General features: G+C 49.8%; 1 protein-coding gene across 1 annotated transcript in view; it reads right to left on the reverse strand.

Moving 5' to 3' along the window:
• Nucleotides 1–1,189: 1,189 nt before the first annotated feature.
• The window catches only part of Kcnk12 (potassium two pore domain channel subfamily K member 12), a 44,605-nt gene continuing 32,383 nt past the window's right edge, over nt 1,190–13,411 (reverse strand). Inside the window, exon 2 of the mRNA XM_051175230.1 lies at nt 1,190–2,240. Within this exon, the coding sequence (XP_051031187.1) occupies nt 1,339–2,240 (902 nt within the window). The 3' untranslated portion in view covers nt 1,190–1,338. The remainder of the gene's footprint in view (nt 2,241–13,411) is intronic.

Below are 13,411 nucleotides of genomic sequence, written 5' to 3' on the forward strand. Positions count from 1 at the left end.
GATAAATCTGGGAGATGCTGACCCTTGGCCTGAGGACCACAATTCAGAACATCACTTTTATTCCATGACTCCTCCCACTGGTGGGTTTCCCCCATCTTCCTTCCTCCTGCCTCCTCCACCTCCAGTGTAGAGTATGCAGAGAGAAAACAGACCTACCTGGTTATTTGGAGATCTCATTTTGCCTGCCCCTAAATACTGTGTGGTAGGCACTGGAGTTTAATGGCCTGACATTTGCAATATGGCTGCTTTTGGCTTCTGGTGCTGTATCCCCCTCCCTGGCGGTAGAGGGTAGAGCCCTGAATCACAGAAGAGATGGGTGGGGCCTGTGCTTCCCACCCCTAGGTGCTCAAAAGGGGGGAAGAGTTGAACTAGACAGCATTAGTTAAGAAGAAAGCAAAAACAAAATTTTATCTGAGAAGAGGCAACCAGTCCTGGTTGGTAACATGATCCAGAGATCACACTGAAATAGAGCCGGACCCCCAGTCAGACAGCACCTCTCCCTACAGTTCCCCCTGAGTTTCCTCAAGCAGAACTCAGGAAGTGGACTAGCCGCGGGCTGAGAAAGACCAGCTAAGCCCCTTACCATTTACAATTTCCAAGTGTGTGTGTGTGTGTTGGGGGGGGGGAGATGCCACCGTCCGCCGGTTGGTGCTGTGTTTCCTCTCATTGCATAATACTACACCATTCCCCTGTGTGTAGTGGCTGATTATATATATATATATATATATATATATATATATATATATATATATATTCGGGAGGCGACATATGGCGCTCCCTACCCCCACCTGTCAAAACTGTGACTATATCACTTCTGACGACCAGAAGGAAGCTGCTAGGCTGGGCCAGGATTCTAAAGGCTGAGGAGGTAATTCGGAGCCATGGAAGGAGGCACCATATGCTTCGGGGTTGCCAGCTGCTTGTGTGCTTAGGGAAGGTTTTAGTGCCCGTCTGCAAAGCCCAGGAATGCATTCACTTTGCTGCAGTATGCACTGGCGCGGGGAGTGGGGCGGGGGATTTAGGGTGCCACTTTTTCCTCTTCCTGGAAGGGAAATCTGTTGGGGACCACGATTCTCCAAGGGGGGGCAAAAGATCACAGTCTCATTTAAAACTTGCCCTCGATAACGTCAGGCCTGGCCAAATAGTATTTCTTTAGAAAACATTTTTTTTTTTTTTTTTTTTTTTGTGGTTGTTTTTTTTTTTTTTTTTTTTTTTTTTTTGGTTTCGTTTTTATTGGATAAAGATTAAGAAAGCGCCATCTCGGAGAGAAATGAAGCAAACCCGCCCGGCGGCGCGCAGCCCGGGCCGGGTCCGCGGCGCTGGGGGCGGGCGGCCGCTCTACCTGGAGGCGCTGGTCTCTGCCAGCCGGTTGTTCATGATGCCCAGTGCGCCCACGCCGCCCGAAAAGCCGTTCTGGCGTGTGTTGACGCACACGCTGCGCGGGTAGCCGTTGGCCGTCTCGGACAGCTGCTTCTGCAGCAGCGCCAGCGACACCTTGTTGGATGCCGTGAGGTCGCGCATGGAGATGAGCTCGCCCGACAGACGGCGGCCCTCGGCGTCGCTGTCGCGGGTCGCGGGGTCGGCACCCAGCGCGGCCAGGCGGCGGCGCAGCCGGGAACCCGGGGTGATGGCATTGCGCCGTGCCAGGGGCGCGCCGGGAGCCGGGCAGCAGCGTGTGCAGCAGCGGCAGCTCAGCTTGCGCAGCATCCAGTTGAGCACCTGCTTGATGAGGATGGAGATGACGTTGAAGAGCGAGTAGATGCAACACACGCCGAGCAGGATGAAGAGGAAGTTGCCCAGGCGGTAGAGCCCCTGGTTCCGGTAGGCGGCGTGCTGGCTGCTCACCAGGTCCCCGAAGCCGATGGTGCTGAAGGTGACGAAGCAGAAGTAGAGCGAGTCCACATAGTCCCAGCCCTCCACACTGGTGTACATGGCCGAGGCGCAGCATGCCAGCAGCACGGCGAACAGGCCCAGGATGAGCAGCACGTGGTACACCGAGGGCTTCCAGCCCGCTAGGCTGTCCGCCTCTGACAGAGCCGAGCCTCGACGGAAGGTGGCGGGCAGCAGGCCGCTGCGGCGCAGCTGGCGCTCTCGGCAGGCGCGCATGATGAAGGCCAGCAGCGAGATGATGCGCTCCAGAAAGAGGTTGAAAAAGAGGATGGTCCCCGCGCAGCCGAACAGTCCGTAGGCGATGAGGAAGGCCTTCCCGCCCACTGTGGCTGGGGTGGTCATGCCGAAACCTGTGGAGATGACAGCCAGGGTCAGAGAGGGCGAGTGGCCCCTATCTCCTGTGGGCGTGTGACAGTCCGAATACAGATGCAGGATCAACTCCTATCCTAACTGATTTCAGTCAGATGGGGGTGGGACAGCACTTAGACATTTCCCTCTCTTGGTGGCTCTTGATCATGAGAACCTCAACAGGATGGAAAGAGACCTTCGCTGTGGGAATATGTACATAGCACGGGTAGGGCATATAGGCACTAGGATGGGCCCAATAGGGTGTGTCAAGCAGCAACAGGTGCACAGATGCTGACCATTGAGCAGCCAACAAAGCCAACAAATGACACCTGTTCCCCTGACTGCATTTTTTTTTTTTAAATGGACTCCCAGGCACACAGCCTTGTTGGGGGTGGATTTCCAGAACTTGCTTACTCTGGGACCAGTGAGAGAGAATGACCAGATAGCTCTGGTTCACTTACTGAGCTTACACAAGGGTCCTTATGGGGGACAAGTTCCCCTCCCCCAGCCCTTAGAGTGCAAATCTGGACATCTGCTACTGGGCTTCTGATCCCTCCCCCCCCTCCGGGTCCACCATCAGTCACCCTTGCTCAGACCATGGGCAAGGGAAATGTTTTGGCCCAGCTGGATCCTGTGGGTTGGTCTACGGTTGCTTGAGAAGGGGCTGGGGTCCTTGAGTCTCTTGGCCTTGGAGACTGAGCTGTCTCACCGCTGTCACTCATCTCCATGCCCGTGGTAGTAAAGCTTCAGACCTGATCCCACTTCCTTCACACCCAGTAAAAAGGGACAACCAGTGTGCTGCCGTGAGGTAGGTCCAGCTCTGGGGAGAGAAATCAAGGGTGCTTTGTCCTTGTTGGCTTCCTGTCTCCTTAAGTAGGCCAGAGAAAATACTCCCTAACACTTTCAGAGCAAATTCCTTGAGCTTGTATGCTAATCATTTTCTTGATTCCCTGGAGGAAATGCCCAAGTTGTCTATTCATTTTATGCTTACTGACTCAAGTTCAAGGAAAATCCGATGACATTATTCACTGGGAAAGATGGTTTGTTTGCTGCGTTCCAAATTTGGCCACAAAAGAATGAAATATAACAGCAAATAACAGTAACAAGACAAACAAAATGTTAGTGGCTTGCCCAGGAACATGAAAGAAGGATTTTACAATACTCTAAAGCCAAACTCAGCTTCTTGGGCTCACAAAGAAATCAACTCGTTATATTAGTGCGTGTGAAGGGAGGGTGAAGGCATGGTGATGCATGTTTATAATCCCTGGATTTAGGAGGTAGAGGCAGGAGGACTAGGAGTTCAAGGCAGTCGTCCTAGGATATATGAGACCCTGAATGGACTTCAGCTAGCTGAAGCATAGCAAACATGGCCCTGGTAGACCTTGGCCTTCTCCTCCATTCCATCTTCATTGCTAAAAACTGTTAGATTACACTCCTAAAGCTAGTCACCAAGGTCTAGTCCCTTATTTGGCCACTTCCTCCTCCTGAGGCTGACTACCGAGGACCAGCTATCAAAGAATTGAAGTCCAACAATCAGAAGTCCTCTTTGCATCACCTAATTAGCATGCCCAATTAAAATTAAACACCTCATCCTAACATGGGGTTTCCCCTTTTACCATTATAAACTGCCATTTTCCTATGGGCTCTGTCAGCCTCCTCTCTATCCAGAGCCAGTCCTTTGCCCCTCCAGGACAAATATCCCTTCCCCCTTCTCCCTGTTCTCCTCCCCCTCTCTCTGTTTCCTCCCCCTTCTCCCTCATCTCTATCTCCTGTCTTAGTCTCTTATTTCCTTCCCTTCATCTCTCTAGGGAAAATAAATCTCCTCTGTGCTGAGAACTTGGTCTTGGGGGTCCTGAGCCAATGCCCATCCTTTCAGACCCTGTCTTAAAAACAAAATAAAAATAAAGCAAATGTAGAAAGTCCTTTATCAGGAGCTGGAAAGATGGCCTGGTGATTAAGAGGAGAAGCTGCTCTTGCAGAGGACCTTAGCAGATATCTGAGCATCCACAACAGGTGGTTCACAACCACCTATAACTCTAGCTCCAGGGTGTCCAAAGCCTTTGGCATCCAAAGCTTTAGGCACCTGCACCCACACAGCCGGTTCATAGAGTTTAAAGCCCTATGTTGATAAGCCAATGCCCAGCCACATAACTAGACCATGGTCTGCTCATTACAAGCGAACCTTACTCACAGAAACAACAACAACAACAAACCAGTATGAACCATGGCTATTTACAATATGATGAATCTCACACACACAAAATAACATTGAACAAAAGAAGCTATAAAGAAAATAACCTGCACTATTTCAGTAATATAATATAATTTTATTTTAATTTTTAGGGATGCCTACTTGATTGGTCAAATTATAAGGAAAGAGTAGGGAAGAGGATGGAGGAGATATTGATTTACATTTAGGGGTCCTAGAAATGTCACCTGAATGCTAGCTGTGTCAGATGTGTTAAACATTATTTTATGTGTTTCCTCATACCTCCATGATAAGAAAAATTCTTGATTTTTATAGCGTCACAATTGGAAGAGACTTTAATCTTCTTTTGTTACAACTCGCCTATTTAAGCTTGAGTACTATTTTATTAGTATTTGAGTACTATTTATTAGTATTTGAGAGGAATACTTTGTCACTGCTGGCTGTCTCAGTCAGGCCTGGAACAAGGAAGGCTAGCTTGTGCTCTACCACCGAGCTCCATGGTCACCTAAGAGATCTGAATTTTGACCTGTCCCTCCAGGTGTTAGTGAGGGAGGAGGGGCAGCCAGAGCCTGTCCTGTGACTGGACATCTCCTTTTGTCACAATGGCTGCTCTGCTTAGACAGGAAAATAGAACCTCTAGTAGAGGGATTCCTTTGTTAAATTGCTAAAGGAATGGAAAGTCCCAAGCCTGGAAAATGGGTGCTTAGTCAGGTTATGAGAATACAGAATTGGATTTTCCAATGTTTCCATTTTTCAGCTAAAGTCTCAATACTGAGAACAACCTGTGGCATGCAATCCTTCATTCTCTCTCTCTCTCTCTCTCTCTCTCTCTCTCTCTCTCTCTCTCTCTCTCTCTCTCCCTCTCCCTCTCTCCCTGCCTCCCTCTCTCCCTCTCTCTCTGCCTCCCTCCCTTCCCCCCTCTCTCTGTGTATGTTCAACAGGGTCTCATGTAGTCTAGGATAGCTGCAGATTTACTATGTAACCAAGGTTGGCTTTGAACTCTGGTTGCCTTAGTTTATCTCTAGACTGCTGGGATTATAGGTATGGGACACCATGTCTGGCCAGACACATCCATGCTGAATTAACTAAACAGGCAAAACAGGTTTGATAACTAGGACACCCACACCCAGACTCTCTACACCCCCCAGGTATCTGATAGGCTGGATATTGGTGGGAGATGCATTTGAGGTGTTAGAGTCATTGTATACAGGCTTCTTCCACATACCCACAGGCCACTCATGGCTGTGGAGGGGTTGTCAAGAGAATAGTCAGAGGCTGGTATGTGGAGGGAGAGGGAGAGATCAGAGCAGGAACAGGCAGCTCTCCTCCTAGCTGGGTACTGGCTGGGGCTACAGGAATTCACATGGACCTGCACAAATGTTGGATGGAATGTAGGGACAACCAAGAGTGTCCTCAGAGTCTGAGGCTGTGTTGGCCCACTGTCTTGGTGGGAACCTGATAGGGAGGGAAGGCAGAACTCAGTAATGAGAGCAGTCTCTGCCTCAAAGGTGGTGCAGGTTGGATTTTTTTAAAGACACTATCTAAGGCCTCTTCCTGCCTCAACTTCCCTGTAGATGGTGCTTGACACTGTACATGGCTTACTGTTACTGTTTTGATTTTTTCAAGGGTGGGGAGCAGTTTCAAATTGGGCACAGCTAGCTTCATATTTGCTATGCATCCAAAAATGGCCTTTAACTCCTAAGACTCCTGCTTCTACTTTCTAAGTGATCAGTTTACAAACATTCACCACCACCATGCCTGGCTAGCTTGGATCTTAAATAGCTTCCAAAGACTCATCTGTTGAAGGCTTGTTGCCTACACACTATTAGGAGGTGGTGGAACTTTCTGGGTGAGGCCTTAATGGGAGTTTTTAAGGCCAGTGGAGGGCATACCCTTGCAAGGAGTTATGGGACCCTGGCCCCTTTGTCATTCTGTTTTGCTCTTTGGCCATGAGTATTGGTTGGTTGGTGCTAGGAGTTGGTTGGTGCCTGTCCCTAGAGTAGGCAGTGCAGTAAGAGCCAAAAGAAGATGTTAAGGACCCAGTGTCATAAGACAAGGTTCCAGCACAGCTATGACCTCCCTTGCACTCAAGCTCCTGAGGCACAGCAGAGGCTAGAGCAGGAGGTGACGCTCAGCTTTGACAGGAGGTAAACTAGAGGGTTGGGTTTGGCACCTGGGAATGAGTCTCAGTCTCAAGATTGGCCCTAAAAGCCAAACCAAGACAGAAGGCTATTTGGAGACTGCTGTTAACAAGACGCAAAGGAAGACGATATCTGGAAACGAAGCTGCTCCTTGTGTCAGCCCATTTAACAAACCAATTCCACTGCATTTGCTCGGCACACTGTGCCTGCCCAGGGTGTATCAGCCCACATCATCTCTACAAGCTATAAAGAGGCAGAGGAGACCATGGGTTACAGAGAAGCAGCTGCCAGGGCCCCACATCTGGGAAGTGGGGAGGCAGGGAGAAGAGTATTATCTCAGTGTCATGACTCTTATTGCTGAGAGTCCTTTGTGGCTCTTGGTCACAGCTACCACCTTGACCTGGACATATGGAGGCATGGCTGTTCTCCCTTTGTTTTTTCCGCCAGAGTGGACTTACCTTCCTGTAGCACAGATGAGACATATTGGTCACTTAGATAAGAGCTGTCCCAGGGCCTGGGCTCCGCACATGAGATGTCTGTTGCTTCTGGTTAAAGGTCTGGTGGACCACAGGCAGGGTACTCATCTCTCCCCGAGGTCCCCACAGACCCACCCTACTCCGTATGGCCAAGACTCTCCAGTGTGTGTCGGGACTCACCCCCCACCCCCATCCTACTCCTGTGTCTGGATTCCTGGCTTGCACTGAGGTCCTCCTTTAGCATTTGGGTTTAGGTTGTGGATCTGGCTTCTTCTTATATAGCTGAACCTTCTAAGGGCAAGAAGACAATACCAGATAAGCGGCCTTTAGTACAAAATTATGTATGCATAGACTGTTTCTATTGTCCCTACATAGAGCAGGGCCAGAACCCATGCTGGATTCTCCTTGTAGCCCTTGCTCAGTTTGCACTCAGCACAGCTACTTGGAAGGGCAATGACTGTACCCATGGAATGACACTGAGTTTGCGATTAGCTAGGCAGCCTCTCTATATGGGGGTGACAACATGTCTGCAGCTTCTCTGGCAGCTCAATGAATATATCTACCTAGTGTGTCTTTTATTGTCTTATTCTGAGGTCTGGTCCATTGGACTCACTACACACCCCTATAAACCATATAGTTCAGCTCAGTAGACAAGGAGGGAGATAATCCATCTTCCCTCCCCATTAACATGATGGGCACAGGGCACTGGGAAAGGTTGAGGAGTTGGCCTACACATTGCTTTCCTCGGTAGAGTAGCAGGCCCCTCTAGCCCAGGCAGTTCATGGGCATGAAAGCTGAGTCTGGAGAAGGACCCCAAAGCCCCAGCCACAGAAAATGAAATCCCTAGGAAACTGAAACTGTCCCATCCCCCCACCCACTACGGTCACACCCCGCAGAGGTGCATTCTGTCCCCAGGTTCATACCAAGCCTGATGGTTTTGTTTGCTTGTTTGTTTGTTTTCTTGTTTGTTTTAATGCCACATCGATCTGCTATCCCAGTCCGCAAAGAGCAGACTTATGGGGCTCTATTATGTCACTCTGACAAAAGCTGTGATGCTCATTCCCACAGCCTGTCTGCCACCACCTTCACTGACAGGGACCCTGCTGACAGGGCTTTTGCGGTTTAGCTTGAGGAACCTGGGACTGAGATTGGGCAGAAACTGCTAATAGGCATTGTGCAGCGCTGGCTGGTAGCCTCTGTGGGACGCTGGACACGGACACTGTCTCCCTACCAGCCACTCTGGGAAGAGGGTGTAGCTACCCCTGCAACACAGCCAAGGAAGTCATCATAGGAGTAGAGGTGCTCACTGGACTCGTAAGTCAGAGGCTGTGCTGTCCCAGGGCAATGGGAGATGTGGGTCATCACCCTCTGGAACCTTCTACCATGAGGTGCTGCTCTGTTGACTCTGGGAGGAGGGATATGATTTATAGTCCAATCTGGCATTCTTCTGAGACTAAAACTGCCAATAAGAATTTCCCCATAATGGCAGAACAATCATTGCAAAGCAGCCGGGCCATGTGACTACAGTGTAGAGTCCAGGATGCATCCCATTCCAGGGGGTTTATTTAGGTCCCAGTGGTCTGCATTTTACTAAGCATCTCCACACGAACCTGCTATACATCAAGTGAAGTCATTATGATATTAAACTTAAGTTAAATAGGTAAGTAGGTATCTTGGAGGATATCTTGGCTGGACTCTGTCCAGCTGGAGATAGTTAATTAGAATTTCCATTTGGAACTAAAAGATGGTTTCCTAGGTGAGCTAGAACTAGAATTTCAGGACCTGTATTTTGATTTGCTAATCTTGGCAATGGAGACCTACCTGTATGTCTGGCACTTCCCTAGGAAGCCTTTCCTGTCATCACCATCTCATCTCATCATCTGATACAGTCGTACTCTGTGACCTAGGCTGGTCTTGAGCTTTCAGCAATGCCCCTGCCTCAGGATTGGGATACAAGAACTGGGATTTCAGACATGCACCACCATACCCAAATACATTCAAATTGGCTAAATTCAAATTTAATTCAACACTCAAGAATTCCAAGGTTTATTCAAGGGCTGGGTGGCGGTGTTGATAGTTCCAGCACTCAGGAGGTAGAGGCAGACAGATCTCTTAAATTCAAGTCTAGCCTGGTCTACAGAGTGAGTTCTAGGACAGGCAGGGCTACACAGAGAAACCCTGTGTCAAAAAGGGACAGGCAGACTCAGACGAAGCTTGCTGAGGTTCTTCCTCTGGGCATAGAAAGGAGATGAGGCATGGGCTGTGAGGTGAGGGGGCTGCATTATGGACAGAGCACAGCCTGACCCTGTGAGAGAGGAAAAGGGGCTCCCAGCCGAGCTGCAAGGGCTGGCCAGGCGAGAAAGACATGAGCAGAGACACCCTGGACCACAAGCCACAGACCTGGCATTTCAGGACTGCAGCATACCAGCCAGTCCTACACTACTCCTCTGCGTGGATAACCAGCTGCCTTGATGGGACAGCCAGGGCTAAAAGGGAAGCTGGGAAAGTTCATAGAAGTGTTGACAGAGGACTGGGACCGAGGACAGCTTAGAACAGCCGGCATCTAGGGAGCCTTCACGGTTGCAGGCACTGCACCAAGTGCTCCATACTTATCAATTCATTTAATCCTTGTCCCGACTCAGGGCACCCACCAGGTTTCCTTGATTCTAACTCACAGCCTTCCCCACCCTCTATATTTTAACTTGTCTCACGTCATCATGCACCTTACATGCAATGGCATACATAGGTTGTTTGGCAGTATTTTGGATTCCTCACTGTACATACATGGTTGAGGGTACTCATAACAAATAGTGTCTTAGATTGGATGGACTGGTGGGAATTAGTACCCTCCTCATCTGTGAGACTCACAAATGGGGTCCACCCAACAGACGACAACAGACGACAATGCTGAAGTTAGTAACCTGCACGGTACAAGTGATAATGTCTGTAGCTAAAGGAGAAGGGAGAGAAGCATCCATGGAAGAGTTTGGAAGAAATAAGGAAGGCAGTGAGCTACACTCCCAGTGTGGCGCTGCTTAGACCTAGTCAAATAGCAGCAGCAGAAGCACCCAGAGGACCATGAGGTATACCCACAGAAGCTCCTCCTGAAGTCCCCCTGCCCCTGCCAGAGTGACCGGGAAAACCCAGTGGAGGCGGTGTTTGTGCTCAGTTTTGAAGACTGGGATTTCAAGAATGTAGGGGCCCAACTCCAAGATTGAGAAGACATGTCACTCCCTAGAGCTGTAGGGAGGCCGGACATGTGTAGGGGTCAGCCTTCTGCTGCCTGCATGTAGCTGTGTTGGAGTACATGAGTCTGTGGGAAAAAAACAAAAGAATTCTGGGAGATGCTTCTATACACCTCATAGCTTCGCATGAATGGCTGCTACTTAGCTCTGCTTTCTAGGGACTGAAGAGTCCAGAAGCCTCAGAAGAGAGTCAGAAGGTCTCCATTCCCAAGGCTTGGCCACCTTTTGTGGACTGCTGAGGGCAGGGGCTATGGTGGCTGTCGTGATGCTCCATCTACAAGTGGAGATGCATGGACAAAATACTTCTCTCTACCCGCTCCAAATTTTCCTCTAAGATACCCAATGCCAATCTCTCACTGTGGTAGGGAGGGCTGAAGAGGGTGTGTTTTTTTCAGGGCCTGGGGAGTTATATGAAAGCTCTAGCTTCATGGGAGACACCTCAGGCCAGGCATGGCCCTGGCCTTCTAACTGAAGTGCTTCAGGGCAGATGTGTGAGAAAAGTGCACTTCTGAACACTTGGTAGGAGTCTGGGCATAGCAAGCAAGTTCTGCCTGCCTCCATCATGGACTCATCTTTCCCTTCACTGGGCCTCGGCTTTGCTTCTAGGTTCACTTCCACCTTTGGGCTCTCTGCTGGGTAGGAGGTCCATCTAGAGCTAACTACCAGCTTTGTCAATCCCGAGTGATAGATGATAGACAAATAGATAGATGATAGAAGATAGATAGATGATAGATATATAGGTGATTGATAGATAGCTGATAGATAGCAGATAGAGAGATAGGTAGTTGTTTTTAACTCATCTCAAACCTTGATTTTTACCAATGAAGACTTGACAGCCAGATGCTGTGGTAAAAGCCTGCCAGCTCAGAGAGGCGGAGAAAGCACCCAGATGACCTTCTTCCTCAGATGATGTTCCAGAAAGAGCTTTCTCTTATGCCATCTCAAACAAGACTCTTCAAAACGAGTGTCCCTCCCATCTACTTCCTGTGCATCCTCCTGACTCCCTCTCCCTCTCTATGGTTTATCCCTGCCTACCGGTAGCTTGCTCTGTCTCTTGACCCATAGTTGACTTTACTTGATCCTGTTTACAATATTCAAGCAGAAAGCTTTTGGATTAATGCTGTGTGCTAGGACTAAGCCATACCACAACTAGGAACAGGTTTTTCCAATAAATAACAAAATCTTGGGGTTCACAGTATGAATATGTGATAGATAGATGATAGATAGATGATAGGAGATAGATGGTAGACAGATGATGGAGATATAGGGCTCTTGGAGGAAAAGCTGGGGCTGCTTGTGGTTGGGCTAATTAGAAAGGCAGGAGTGTTTGGCTTAGGCCTCTTTGTGGGTGCAGGGCTGAGTGTCCATCTCAGTCCTGTGTTCAGTGACTCTGGATACAGTGGCAGGAGCCAGCCAGCCACACAGCAAAAGCATCCCCTCCCATCACCCTGCCTGGCTGGCTTGTCCTTGATGGGGCTTCTGGGATGATTTTCTCTGTTTAATGGCATAAGTTTGAGGGGATGGGGAAGCTGGGAAAACAGGAATAAATGCCATGGTGCAGAAGATGGAATCCAAGGACACATGTTAGCAAGCCCCTTCCAGCTTAACTTAACCACAGCCCAGCAGCCTGTCAGCCAGTGGTTTTCAAATCAAGAAAGGATTTGGTAAACTGTGAGCAAAAAGCAACTCCCTGGAGCTCTGAGCCCTGGCACAGCTTTCCTGCTGGGGCTGCGGTCAACCCCCACTCTGCCCCCCATCTCTGGGATTAAACTCTTCTCTCCTCACCAGAAATCATTCAACAAAATGAGTTATTAAAAGCTGGCTAACTACTCTTGCCTCTGGGTAGCTACCGTTTAACAGTCTCTCCTGGGGAGCAGCTGTCAAGTGCAGGCCCCTCGGAGCTGGAGCTGGCGGGAAGATGACTCATTTACCTAGTCAGGCTCCATCCTGCACCCAGCTCTGTCCCTGTCTCTCTGGTGACTAATCCCCTTCAGGGATGAGATCACCACCCCTCCTGCCCCCCCACCCCCATCAAAAGAGCAGAACACCAGCCTCAGCCTTTGGGAGGAGATAGAATCTAAGAGCAGACAAGGTTTTGGCTGAGGCCAGCAACAGCCCGGGGGTTAAGAGCAGTTGGATGAGGAGACCGACCAGCCTTGCCTAACGCTCAGCCCTGCTCAGCCCTTTTCTTGCTCTTCCCACTTCAGGGCGCCGAGGTGGGGCTCCCATGATGACTGGGAAGTCAGGCCACCTCTCAGAGGGAGACAGAGAAGCCCAAGCGATGCCATACGAGAAAACAGGCCCTCTAAATAAACCCAATGTACATGGTCAATACATGTCAGCTTCATCATAGTGTATCTCGAATCTTCCCATCCCAGAGAAGCAGGATGTTTAGAGAGCCTTGTGGTTCTAGAAGGCAGAGCCCAGCTCACAGTGGCAACTTCGGCTCTGCTCAGTCAGGTCCTTCCTTATGCACCAACATGCACACTCCCTGCTCACTCAATCAGCCTCAGGCTGCTTTGAGAGCTTCTGTGTCCAGGATGAAAAGATGTGGTATTTAGCGAGTGGGCAGAGCCCAAAAGGCTAGGTGCTGCCAAGCCCTTAGCGATGCCTTGGTGATGCACAGAGGCCAGCCTTGGTCTTTTTTGACTATGGTGTTCCACATCTGCCTGCAACCCCCCCACATCTTTGTGTAGTAGGCGGCCTGTCGGCTGTCCATAATAGATAAGAGGACACAAAGAACATAGACCCACAGCTTCAAACTTCGTCCAGAGAAACCCCAGCAGGGTCCACAGAGAATCCTGTGCTTGCCTGGCCAGCCTGCTGACATGCTCCACCCAGAGGCTGGCACACAGGCCAAAGGGTCCTTCAAAACAACTACCATAGCACCTCAGAATGTCCCTTAGAACCTGCCAGGGGTCAGCAGGGGTGGGATTGTCACAACTGAGCTGAGGACCTAGGCTGGCTGGTTCTAGTGTGAATCCTGCTCTCAGGCGCCCTGCAGAGCTGGGCTGATGACGTTGTACAGGAAGCGAGTACAGCTGTGGAATGAACTAAACCTTTGGAACCCCAGGCCTGGCACCCACTGGTGCTTTCTAAGGC

Source organism: Phodopus roborovskii, unplaced genomic scaffold (genome assembly GCF_943737965.1).
Source record: "Phodopus roborovskii unplaced genomic scaffold, PHOROB, whole genome shotgun sequence".
NCBI lineage: Eukaryota > Metazoa > Chordata > Mammalia > Rodentia > Cricetidae > Phodopus > Phodopus roborovskii.